Source organism: Anabrus simplex, chromosome 2 (assembly GCF_040414725.1).
Source record: "Anabrus simplex isolate iqAnaSimp1 chromosome 2, ASM4041472v1, whole genome shotgun sequence".
Lineage (NCBI taxonomy): Eukaryota > Metazoa > Arthropoda > Insecta > Orthoptera > Tettigoniidae > Anabrus > Anabrus simplex.
Window position 1 is genome coordinate 1,059,498,251 of NC_090266.1, and position 14,166 is coordinate 1,059,512,416.

At 37.9% G+C, this 14,166-nt stretch overlaps 1 protein-coding gene across 4 annotated transcripts in view; it reads right to left on the reverse strand.

Moving 5' to 3' along the window:
• spoon (spoonbill) overlaps window positions 1–14,166 on the reverse strand; it is a 357,164-nt gene that overhangs the window by 58,343 nt on the left and 284,655 nt on the right. For all 4 annotated transcript variants that reach the window (XM_067142006.2, XM_067142007.2, XM_067142004.2 and 1 more), the window contains exon 2: window positions 6,624–8,041. In XM_067142006.2, the coding sequence (XP_066998107.2) occupies window positions 6,624–7,997 (1,374 nt within the window). In that variant the 5' untranslated portion in view covers window positions 7,998–8,041. The remainder of the gene's footprint in view (window positions 1–6,623; window positions 8,042–14,166) is intronic.

Here is a 14,166-nt window from a genome sequence, read left to right on the forward strand (position 1 = left end):
AGGCTGAGTGGACCTCGTTCCAGCCCTCGTACCACTTTTCAAATTTCGCGGCAGAGCCGGGAAACGAACCCGGACCTCCGGGGGTGGCAGCTAATCACGCTAACCACTACACCACAGAGGCGGACCTTTCAAATTGATGATGTGAAATATTTTGGTCAGTTCTGCAATTTCCAGCAATTCCTGAATGAGAGTAGTAATGACCCTGAATTTAACAAGTTACCTTTTAGTCAGAGATGGGCAAAGAATTTCAATTCACGTAAGTCAGTTGATTGTAGTTTGTAACGGTTCAAATCCCGTTACAAGGTGATATCTGTATTTTTATTATTATTATTATTATTATTACTATTATTGTATTATCATTCTTATTCAATTCAATTCTGCAATGCTTGTCGCTTGCGTGATTGTAGTTAAATGTATGTATATATACGTCTGTGTAGATTAACACTAAATACATGTACAGTAAAGAGTTGCTGTATGTCAGATGTGGATGTGACATTGCTACATTGTGCAATACTACTGGAGTAAATGCAGAGTCATCGCTACGTCATGGCTACATCATCGTGAGCATTTAGCGATGAGCTGAGTTTCTTTGAGTATCACTGGCCGCTCCAGGCTATTTCACCATTGTAGGTAACACTTGTCGCGAGGTGGGAGTAGATAATAGTTATTTCTGGAGATTACGTAGGTGCGTCAACCTAACATCTATAAAATGTGGCTGCATATTGTAGCGTCAGTCATTATTCAATTGGAAGCAGAGGCCACGGTTGGTCGGAGTGTGAACGAGATGGAGTGGCCTCAGTCAGTCAACGGAAGTCATTAGTTAAACGGAAGGTGAAGAGAGAAGAAGTGGATGGTGAACAGTGATGGAGTCATAGAAGGATACACTTGCAATGAACTCATACCATACAGACTTACAAACAAGTCGTATGATATGGAGAAGAAGTAGTTACATGGATACATCACCAAATTAGGCATGACACATCTACAGTAAACACCAGATCTAAGGAATACGTTGTAATTACACTCAAAGTGTTGAAGGTACAGTCAAGTGAACCCGTGAGGGATATATTTCGTATAAATTGTTAAATGTCCAGTCAAGAAGAATTCAAATTCATGCCTAGGTTCTTTCAGTTGCAATGTCATAATTTCATATTCACATCTGTTTTATCGCAACAAGACTTACTAATTTTTATTGAAATTATTTCAAGAATATATTTTGTTCCATCAAATTAATCTTTCATTTCATTTCCAGAGTAGAATCACTTAACCCCTAATTTAATGGGGAAACCTAACACCAATCTCCTTTTCCCAGAACTTATATGGTATGTTGTCAAAAGTAAGCTTATTACCCCACACCCTAGAGATAGTCAAGATTCTCAGTCTATTATTGCTGCACCGAGTTGTAGCTGGCGCCCTTCAAATAATGTATGTGTAAGTAAGCAGGTAAGAAGTAAATGTGAGTACAAGGTTCGACGATTGTGTATTTTATTTAATGAATATTAATTTTCATATTTTCCATCTTTAATGCAGATATTTCAGATTTTTCAATTTAAATTCAGATTAGTATGTTTTCAAGCAAGTTAACGAGTAAGAAAAGTCAAGTTCAGAGTTATTAAAACTTGCAGAATACTTTTTTCTCTCCCAGAGCACAATGCAAATGTAGAAAGACTATTTTCATTAATCTTAGCACAATGGACTGATGATAATAGAAACAGTTTCAAAGTAGAATCTGTAAAAATCCTCTTAATGGTTCAATATAATCTAAAGGAATTGAGATGTGTATATTTTTACAAGTTTTTACACATGCCAAAACTCCTGAAGGCAACTGATTCTTCAGAAAGTACCAGCAGGGCATATTAATTCATTTCATTTTGGTTTATGTATGTGAAAGTTAGAACATACAGTATGTCTAATTTCAGACTCTCAATGGAGGATTGTGTGTCCTCTTTTACCCACCATCGTCCTCCTTTATAAATAGTTCTGTCCTCTACTTTTTTTTATTTTTTTATTTATGTGGTCACTATTTCTGCCACTTTACAATTCAGCTGTCCTTCCCATATTAACTTATCCACCACATGTTGGTCATGCTTTTTATCGTATGCATTCGCTTCCCAGTTAACATTTGGTAAATTGAGGTCACCCATACAACAATATTCCTCTCTCTGTCGTTCCCCAAATGATGATTATCTTATAAAATAATTCTGCGTCAGCATCAGTGCCAGCCTTCCCAGGTCTGTACAGCACAAAAACATCAACTTGTCTATTGTCTTTACACACAAGTTTTACACCGAGAATTTTGTCTCCCATCCTTAATTATTTTTCTAGCTATTAAATTCTTCTTTCACGAGTATTAGTTTTCCCCCTCCTATCATTCCTAACCTGTCTCTACAATAAACACTCCAGCTCTGTGAGAACATTTCTGCACCCATGCCGCCCGTCCATCAGCATCTACAAATCTCATTCCCAATTTCCCCACATACCCATTCCATAGTCTCATTTAAATTCCCAATCACCCTCCAGTCAATATTCCTCCTACACTATTATCCCACTGATAACAATCTCTGCTTCCTTAAATGTCTTCCATGCTACTGTAACCAGATCTCTCACATCCCAAACTATGTTACTACCTATTCCTGCTCGCCTTACGTTATTGGTATCAATGTGGAAAATAACTACCTTCTCCTTACCCTCCTCCTTCACTTGTATTTTCCTCAACATCTGCCTTAACATAACTCCTGGATAACACCTTGCCCTGGTTCCCTTTCCTCGACACATTTACCCCACATATCTAACAGCCGAGTCACCCAGGAGGTAATTTCACCCCATTTTAAATGCCAGTCTAACAATGCACAAGAATAATACTGTAGTTTAAAATTTCAACTTAAAGTTAATAATCAATAATGTAAAAACAGACAGGCAGATAGGTTGAATCTTGGTAGTTATATTCTTACAGAAATCTATAGAGGTATATTTCAAAGTATTCAGATTAGCAGATAAAACTGGTGTAGGAGATAAATGTGAAGTGGGTTAACTGGAGATTCAAGGGCTTGTGGCAATGCTAAAGTCATACAAGAGTAAATGTTCCAAACATGTAATCCTGGAAATAAAAATGAAGAATCAATGGTGTGCAGTGATGTAATGATTCCAATATTTTAGACAAGGGATTACTTGATATGTACGGCAATGAGCATATGTCATGAATAAAGTGTGTAGGAATATAAAATTGTTTTCTTTTGTTTCAGAGAAAAAAATATGTTCAGAATTAAAATGCTCTAATTAAAAAAATTAAAAAAATGTTATGTTCATTACAAGAACTTCTCAAAGAGGAAATAAAGTACTGCATGAATAAATTCTATAGTTGTGACCCGTTAGAATAGTGGAACACTGAAGTAAATGTGTATACGAGGCCTAGTTATAAGCTACCTTTTATCATGATACCGGTTTTAATAGACTGATTTTTTTTTCCCCCAAGTTGTTTTACGTTGCACCGGCACAGATAGGTCTTATGGCGACGATGGGACAGGAAAGGGCTAGGAGTGGGAAGGAAGCGGCTGTGGCCTTAACTAAGGTACAGCCCCAGCATTTGCCTAGTGTAAAAATGGGAAAGCACAGAAACCATCTTCAGGACTCCCAACAATGGAGTTCAAACCCACTATCTCCAGAATACTGGATACTGCCCGCACTTAAGCGACTGCAGCTATTGAGCTCGGTGCAAATTGTTTAAGTGAATAACTATAAAAAGAGGAGCAGGGGAGGAGGAGAGAGGAGGAGGGAATCGATGGCTGGTTTAATATTCTAAATTAGCCAACGGTTTGTGTTCAAGTAACTAAACAAGAAAAACTTTCATCTTTTGTTACTTCAGGAAACTAACAAAACAGTGATTATTTGAAAATGTTTAAGTGTGGATGCCATAAAGACTTCAGAACATAAATTCAAATTTGAAGTGTGGAAGATTGTTATGGATAATGTAGCTTCTATGGTTAAGATGAGAAATGAATTTCAAGATCCTATGAAGTTTAACAAAATTCATTACTCAAACTTTTAGGGATAACAGAAGAGACCAAACAAATGCAGTACTATGGTACATAGTTTGTTAAGAGCACACAAAAGTTGTCAAGCGTTAAGAGCAGAGTGATGGAATACATGGGCTGAATTCTGCTGCCAGTCCAGATCTGTGCCATAAGAACACCCAAAAAGTTGTGATGTGTTGAGAGCAGAGCAATGGAATACATGAGCTGAATTAACAGACATGCAACTGGTTTATGGTGCATTCAGGGGTAATTCAATAGCTACTACACTCCTTTATGCATGGCATGCGCCAAATGCCGTATAATTTTTGCAATAGATCACCACTTTCGCAAAACTGGTTCGCTGCAGGAAAGTCGGTCAAAATGGGTGCTTGTCATCAATTGTATGCTGACCACCTGGCTATCTGGAAGGTATGGCATGACCAACAGCTGCACGCATTTCATCTTCACAGGGTGCAAGCACTCCAACCAAAACGACTATCCTCATTGGATAGAGTTTTGTCAATGGTATCTGAAGAGAGGAGCAATGAAATGACATTTTGGACAATTTGTGATGTTTACTGAAAAAGCGTCATTGAATGTTTACCAAGATGGAATAATCAATTTAGGCAGCCAACACCTCTAGAAAGATGAACAAACCAGCTTCATCTGTTCTCACCAACAAACATTTGCTGTCAACATATGGGCAAGTATTACTGGGGATAATCTGACTGAGCTGTACATGCTTCCGTTATGCCTCGATGGTAATCGAAACCTGTGGTTCCTGGAGAATGCATTTCCTGAGCTCCTTGAAGATGTTCCTCAATATATGTGACATCTGTTGAATTTTCAACATAACTGTAGCAATCCCTCATTTCTCTCACGAAATCTGACGGCACTTTAAAAGCAGATCTGGTGAAAAATGAATTGGTTGCAGTGGACCCATTATATGGCCTGCTCATTCTTCCAGCCTCACCTCACTTAAATTTTTGTGCGAGCCCAGTTTCTGAGACTCCAATCGAGTAGGAGGAAAAGCTTGTTGCCCGGATGCTTGCGCCTGCTTATTCTTTAGAGTACATGGCTGGAGTTTTTTTAACGTGGATGATAGGCAATCTTACGTTGTTGCAGAGCTTGTATTGCAGCAGCAGGACGCATTTCTGAACAGCTTTTTTGAAGGGTTACAATTAAATTGAAGTGAAATAGTTTTGTTCTCAATCATGTCAAAAAATATCTCAATTATCAATTTCTGACCTATGGTTATTTAATTAAAATGTATGTTTTAGTCTCTTCTATAATTCCTAGAATGTTAAGTACTGAATTTTTTTTACATAGGGCTGTTCTGCCAGCATGTCAGCTTTTTACCTGGGGTTCTGGAGCTAAATTTCTGATTTGTGCCCCAGGCTGAATAGCTAGGTGCTCAAATACGCCAGCCGCATGTCTGTAGGCACATAAAATAAATCCTACGGGACAAAATTGTGGAACCTCGGCATCTTTGAAAACCATAAAAGTAGTTAGTAGGACATAAAATCATCAATAACATTATTATGTGGCTCGAACAAATATTTTAGTCCTGGACTAGAGTTCACTTAGCCCCAAGAAGGAAACTTTAGTTTTACATACAGTAACTGTTGATAGTGCGATCACTGCAATTTCAAAAATTCCATATGCAATGGCCAGGATTTGAACTGTGGTCACCTTTAAGAGAAGCCAGTGGTGGTGTAATTTGCCTGCAATTTATTTTTTCCAATGAAATATAAAGAAATATGTCTCTGGGTTCATCAAGATTCTACAGCAGATACTCTGATGTGTTCAACACAGGACTTATCAACAATCCCCAATTGAAACATCAAAAATATCATTTTAATTCCAATGACAGAAGGAATAAAACTTAAATTAGGTACTGAATAATTTACATCAATTAGGGAAGAGGATTCTGCACAAACCAGCCAAAGACCATGTTATTATTTTTTGTAATTAGATGTAGCTGTGTGATGAACAAGTTTGGATCTTAAGGGTAAGTGAAAACAAATGAAGGGGTGTAAATGACTTATGAGAAATAACAGAATCTGCTAATGAGAATATGAGAAGCAGTAGGAGACCTAGAGGACTTTATAAACCTTGTACTTAAATGATTTCAATGTAAGGGGCATGGAAGCAGGAAAGGCAATAGTGCCACTTGTAAAAGTAGTATAGTGAGGTTTGCAGAATGAACATTAAAATACACTATAACCTATATACTTAAAATGTATGTATGTATGTATGTATGTATGTATGTATGTATGTATGTATGTATGTATGTATGTATGTATGTATGTATGTATGTATGTATGTATGTATGTACTATTTACCAGACTGAGTAGTTCAGCCAGTAGAGCACCGGCCTTCTAAGCTCAAATTGGTGGGTTCAATCCCAATTCAGTCTGGATGTATTTGAATGTTCAAATACAGTTTAAAGGCATTAACATGAAAAGCTCCACCTTTACAATAAAATAAAAATTTTGCAATGTAAAAATATTAGAACAGTTCTTTTCTCAAGAGACATTTTGAAAAATACTTTCAAGGGAATTTGGCATATGGTGAGAAAGGAATTGAGGAATCATAACCTCTATGGATTACCTCACTATGGACATCAGAATAGTTGCTCATGGAGGGGCTGGCAAGCATAACATCAGCTGGACTGTGGTTAGCAGAATCTCTTTCAGCACCTGCAGGCAATGGAGAATCGTTACCATTACCACCAGAGTTTTCCTGACCCTCTGCCAGTTCCTTCAAGCAAGACACACTTTGCTGAGCCAGTTCTCCATCACTCTCTATTGTTCTTATAATGGAACTATGACTCACGGTCGATACAGTACTAGCACACGCTACTTCACTAATCTTATCTACTACCATGCTGTTACTGTCCTCACTAATGACACATTTTATCACATTCACATCTGAGATTGTACCACACACACTGTTGGATTCAACTGGAGGAGAGCTGTCAGCAGGCGAGTTCTCTTTATTTAACTCCTGGCTATTTACACTAGCTGAAAGCATCTCTTCGCAACTGTTTAAAAGAGTATCTTCATTACAGAAATCATGAACTCCTGTAGCCACTGCATTTTCAGATGTATTCTGGTTGTTTTGAGAAGTAAAGCCATTTTCCACTAGTTCTAGGTTAGACATCGTAGTGGCAATACTTTCCACCACTTCTGTTTCGGCCAACAAAATCTCACTACTATTATTGTTATTATTATTATTATTATTATTATTATTATTATTATTATTGGCAACAGACATTTTTGTTAGTTTTGCTTGAGCCATCTCTATGGTGACATTCTCACACCTGCCCTCAGAATTTTCTAATGCAACACCACTTTGCAAAATTGGCGAAGGATCGTCTGTGACTGGGTTATTCTCGTAGAACTCTTCAACAATGATGCCCGAGTTCTTCAGATTCTCCCTATCACATTCCAAAGATAAAACTTTTGACTTCTCTGCTAAACTTTCAGAAAATGAGCCTTTTTCCTGATCAACTATAGTCTCTGAATTCTGTTTTGATTGTTTAGAAAGACTTTCAGTCACTGAATCAGTTAAATTTCCAAGTACAAACTCACCAACTGAATTTTCAATATGAGTCTCATTAAAACTTTCTGGAAGCAATATTATATGGGATTCTGATGCACAACCCTCAATATCAAATTTATTTGTTACTCTGCTTGGAACTTCAGTAGCGTCCTTGGAAAGCTTTGAATATGCACTTTCTTCACAGTCTTCCCTGCATTTGTCTTTAACTGATTCTTGAGTCACACATGGATGAGAGAATCTATCACTGTTATTCTCAGTAACTCTTACTTCTTTAATGTCTTCCTTGTCAGAATTATGTTTTGTCCCTCCTGGGTCACTTCTTAAACCACACCTTTTCCTTTTGAACCATAAAATGCTCAGAAGAATTGCAACTGTGGGCACACACCACAGAAAAGTTGGTCGTAAAACACTTGGTGCCATCTTTCCACGCCACGATTTCTGTATTCAGCCAACCAAAAGGAAACCTGCAAAGAACAGAAACAAACGGGATATATTAACCTCATTGTAAAATTCGTATATCAAATGGAAACAAAATAAAATCTGGAGTAAACTAGTAATATTTTTTCTCAGCTGGATCAAGTATCAGAACAGATAGGGTACATCAAGGTCTGGGAAATAAATTGCTATCTTCCATTGTCTATTAGGATCATAATTAATAACTATAGAAGACATTACATGTAACCAGCTTTAACAGCTTCATTTTGATAAAAACCTGTACTGACTACAAAATGAAGTAGCAAATATTTATGAATAACTTAAACATTATATTGAAGCGGTCTGCTTATTCAATACATAAATAATTTATTAAATCTAGTACATGTTTCTTCCCCTAAGGGACATCCTCAGCTAGAATAAATCACACAATATATCAGATACAAAAATTCAATTTTGAAGTCACATTGTCAATAAAATTGATGTGAATTGTTCATCGACTATATGACTTGAAACTTTTACAAAGTTTGCAAATATTTTATTTTAAAAGTCCTTGTGTATGAAAGTGCATTTTAATTTGTCTTACCAATCTATTAAAACAATTCTTGTATCTGATATATTGTGTGATTTATTCTAGCTGATGATGCCCCTTAGCAAAAGAAACGTGTACTAGATTTAATAAATTATATATGTATTGAATATGTGGACTGCTTAAATATAATATTTAAGTTATTCCTAAATATTCACTAATTGATATAGAAGACATTTTCATATAACGTACAATTTGTCACCTCAGCCAATGCCTTACCTAAAATGGCATATGAAAGAGAATTTTTTTTTGTGGGCCGATGACCTTTGATGTTAGGCCCCTTAAAACAACAAGCAAAGAGCACTTTCAGAATTGATAGGAACACAGTATTCTTCTCTTTCAATCTTGAAAAGAAATACTGGCTTCTTATTTTTTTTTTTTTCTATTGGCTTTACATTGCACCAACACAGATAGGTCTTATGGCGACGACGGGATAGGAAAGGCCTCGGAGTTGGAAGTGGCTGTGGCCTTAATTAACGTACAGCCCCAGCATTTGCTTGGTGTGAAAATGGGAAACCACGGAAAACCATCTTCAGGGCTGCCAACAATGGGATTCGAACCCACTATCTCCCGGATGCAAGCTCACAGCTGCGCGCGCCTAGCAGCACGGCCAACTTGCCCAGTAAGCTTCTTTTTTAATATTCCAGGGATACATATGACCTTAGCAGCACTTGAGCCCAAGTATTTTTTTTTTTTTTTTTTTTAAATTTTAACATGAAGGGACTTTTAAGAGGAAAGACACTAAGACCAAAATATGGACTGTACTCAACATATGCAAGAAAGCCGAGATCCCACGACTGATAAAACTGCACATACTTCTATCATTCTCTCACCATATTTCTGCATATAATTTAGATTGCCAGTTGACTGTTTGGCATATCAGAGTTCACTGAAGTCAGAACCAACTTCTATCAACATTACTGGTAATGTAGGCTATGACACAAGGGATAAGCTTGTATGATTTCAGTAGATCTAACATACGTACACTGTGGGATATTATTTTTGAACATATACACTTCAATAATATTACTGCATTTTCCTCAGTGGCAGGTACTTCAATATTTTCTTCAGTCTCTAGTTCAGTGAGTAACTTGACTAAAAAGCTAAATGTCTTGAAACACAGTAAAATCAGGAAAAGCAGGAAAAGCCAAACTAGCTTTAAAAAAAGGAAAAATCATTAATTTAGAATTACAAATCAAGAAAATTTAAACAGTTACCCAGAAAAAGAGGATATATGCACAAATTACTTTTTGTTTGTATTCGGTGATGTGGTATACCATAATGGAATGTACAAACAATTTTTAATGAATACTATTCTACGCTTTTAACATTCAAAGATTGATCACTGCTGCCTACTGGCTATGGCTACGTATTGAAAGCACACATATATTTGTAAGACTGTTAAGTCTGAAAAAAGTCTTTGAGGTTGATGCTGGAAGTACTCTTGAAGCCTGTGGTAACTGGATGGGGAGGACACGTGGAAAATAAACGGTGGCTGGGACGCATGGATGTTGACAGGGTGAAAGTAATACCTTTGGATGCAAGGCTGCTTTGCCGTCTGTTAAGGAAAAACTAACAAGGCATCACTGGTATATGTGTTAAATTGACTGTGAAGTTTAATAGGGAAAATGTACTACTGAGCATAAAAATAATAAATAATGCATAAAAATGCATGAGAACTCCAACTACACGAGGTCCTCATGCACAAGAGGGTTAAGGTATAAAACCAATGATGACCACGTCTAACATTCCTGCATTGTAATCGAGGCATTCTAGAAGCCACTTTTAATGCTTTCAACCCTTTTCCCTTTTAGCTACATACACATCTGTACATTTCTAAATTATGTTTTCTGGCCTTCCCATTCCTGTACCATCAATTGTACAAATGTAGATAAACAGTGATGGTGCATCAACTTATACAGTAGCATCATTAGCACCTTTAATGGTGTTAACACTTCCAAAAACAACAGCTTCCTCCTGAATCACTCAGCATTACACTAACCAGGTGGAAATACTGTACTGACTAGAATAATTTTTCCCTGTTACATTTCATAGTAAGGTTTTAAAAGGCTAGTGAAAATTCAAGTGGGGGCTAATTACAATATCCCCACACACTATGGTCATTTTCAATCAATTTTATCTACTACCTTCTAATCTAGAAGTTGTAAAAATCATAGATGAAGTCTTAGCATGGAAGACCACAAATCTCCTTTCCCTCCATGAACAACTTCACATTTTTAAAAAAGGAAAAAAGAAAAACCCTCTAAATGCAGGGTTCTGGGAAAAGCCCAATGTAATAAGTTGACAATTTAATATACCAGCTATATGCATTTTAAATTATTCAAAACAAATAGAATGCTCTATGATTTAGTACTTCAAATTCCACAGTAGTAAAAGATGCTCTGAAACAAAATTTAAGAGTTGTATGATCATTTCAACATCACATCCTTATTAAAACAGTACATACTGCAAGCAAGGCATCTGAAAGTGTATTTCATGAACTGCTAAAGATCAGAAAATTGCAGGAAGGAAAGTTGTTCAGAACTGAAGAGGGAACTGAAGTACTACTACCAGCACCACTGTCTAAGACACAATGATATCCTCTCAGATATTTGGAGAAAATATTTTTAACTTCAGGTCTAAGTTACTGTGCAATAGACAAGTCATCCTTTCAAAATTAAAGCACTGGAACAACTGAGCATCTGACATGCTAACAGGAACGTACATAACAAATGTCAATTTCCATGATCAACAGAAGAGGGTATCTATGTTTCACTTCAAAGTGTAGAGCAAAATAAATGTCTTTCAATCAAACAATGTTTCTTATTGTGCTGTGCTTATGAAATGGAATGGATGTACAGAATTCAGTGGCACCAGAGTTATTTCCTTTCTGGGTATTGTATGAAAATTCTGTCTGTACCATTTAAACAACCCATGATTCCAGGATTTAATCAAGGCATTTCACATACGTTAGTCACGAATCTTAACCGTTTTTCACTTCAATTCACCTCACCACTGACCAATTTATGACGCACAATCTGTTTCTGCATTCCTCCATCACCTAACCAATCATTTTCTGAGCTATACTAATACAGTTCGGTAGTTTTCACTAGCATTTAGAGTGCAGAGAACTACTGCTTGCACAACGAATAAAGCTTTTCACTCTCTAAAAGAGTCTAGGGAACATTAAAGTAAGGTTTTCTTTTACATGAGCATGTCTTGGACAGCCCTCAGTCCTCCAACAGCTCCATCATCAGACGTCACTGAACAGGAGATTGGTACTAAGTAAATGAGGAGAGATGTAGTTTTCTTTCCTCGTTGAATCAGAATATGCTAATAGATATCATTCTATAAAACCCACTGCAATGTACACTATCTGATCACAAGTATCCATACACCTACTCAAAATTGTCCTCAAAGTGTTTCTTAGATATACTGCCCAGTAGTGGACATTAATATGGGGTGGGCCCAGGCCCACCCTTGGCCTTTGCTTGAACTCTTCAGGGGAGACTGTCTATCAGGTGTCGGAATGTCTCCGAGGGAATGGCACACCATTGTTCCTACAGTGCTGTAACAAGCCCCTAGTTGGTCACTACGTCGTCATTCTAATTCACCCTAGACGTGTTTGACAGGATGATGTTGGGACTCTAGCTTGGCCAGTCCGTTTTTGGAACGAAAAACTCTCAAACAGACCCCCACTTCATGGCAGGCTGGCATCATCATCATCATCATCATCATCATCATCATCATCATCATCATTATACTGAAACACACAGTGATCATCCCCAACCTGGTCTTCTTCGACAGACACCACCTTACTGTCAAAATGCCCTTATATACTTCCATCTTTACAACTTGTTTTACGTCACACCAACAAAGATAGGTCTTATGGCGACGGTGGGATAGGTGAGAAGGAAGCGGCCATGGCCTTAATTAAGGTACAGCCCCAGCATTTGCCTGGTGTGAAAATGGGAAACTACGGAAAACCATCTTCAAGGCTGCCAACAGTGGGACTCGAACCCACTATCTCCTGGATGCAAGCTCACAGCTGCGCGCCCTTAACCGTACGGCCAACTCGCCTGGTCTTCCACCTTTAATAGGTTCTGCAATATTACACAAGTATCAAGTCCCTCCAACAAAGAACACCCCCACACTTTCACCCCACCTCTGCCATATTTCACAGTGAGCACTGTACTGGCTGGCGTCTCTTAATCTGCCTAGCATTCACCAATGAAACCCCTCCATCTGAATGCTGCATGGCATAGCACAATTCCCCACTCCAAATCACACATCCCCAGTCATCCACGGATCAGTGGAGGTGCTCTTCACGCCACCGAACATGGCAGTTAGCATCCAATGGCAGAATATGCAGTTTATGGGAAGATGCCCGAGTGCTAAATCCTCGAATCTCTTTGTGCACAATTAGTTACACTGTGGAATTCATGGCTGATGGCAACACACAATGCCACGTCATTTTTCTGCATCACCTCCTTCAATGCTCAACAGTCCCCATCGATCAACACACAAGGTCTGCCATGCCATTATTATGTTGCAGTAGTCTCTTACCCCCAACAGTCTACTTGGACAACTTGAGAACAGCAGAAATAGCCCCAACTGACTGCTTGCTGATACGGCAACCAATAACCATTCCATGTTTGAAATCTCTGAGCTTCCTTGCTCCATCTATTCTGCAGGTATACCCTAGCAATGATCATCATCGACCTCTCTTGTAGGAAACACGTCCATCATAGTGGCATCTATATAGGCTCTAGTTTAGGTGTATACAGGGCTGTACTTTTGATCAAATAGTGTATATATGAAACAACAATATAAGCCATACTTTCACCCAATTCATCATAAGGACTGGCTGTGAAAGGAAGGATGTTATTAGCATCGCTCATACGTCAATTCCTTGCAAACTGTCAAAAATCAGACCAGGACAGGTTGATGAAAACAAAATCTAGTATTAGCTCACACCAAAGGACACAGAACTACGAACACACTTTATCTTACCAAAGATGGATCTGGAATTGGGCACTAACGAATGAAATCCATATTTTCCCCTTTCCTTTTTTTTTTTTTTTTTTTTTTTTTGCTGGACTAAAAAAGGAGCGTACGAGGGTAACTACCCTCAGAGCATGAGATTTAACTGCTAGAAAAGAAGATGTTTCAACACAGCAGAAGGCTGTTTTATGCCATTATACTATTATATAAAAACTGCATTTGGAAATAAAATGTTAAGGGGAAATGCACAACCTGCTCAAAAGTATCCGGACACCTACCCAAAATTGCACTTCGACTTTACCTGTGTCATGTTCCTTATTATTGGACATTAATATGGGGTGGGTCCACCCTTCACCTTTATGATTGCTTTAACTCTGTTGGGGACACTTTCAATGAGATGTCTGAATGTCTGCCCATTATTCCTCAAGCCAAAACCAGAGAAGGTGGTGATGTTGGACACTGGGGTCTAGAGTGAAGTCCATGTGTTAACTTATCCCAAACATGTTCCATTGGGTTTAGGTCAAGACTCTGGGCAGGCCAGTCTATTTCAGGAATGTTATTGTC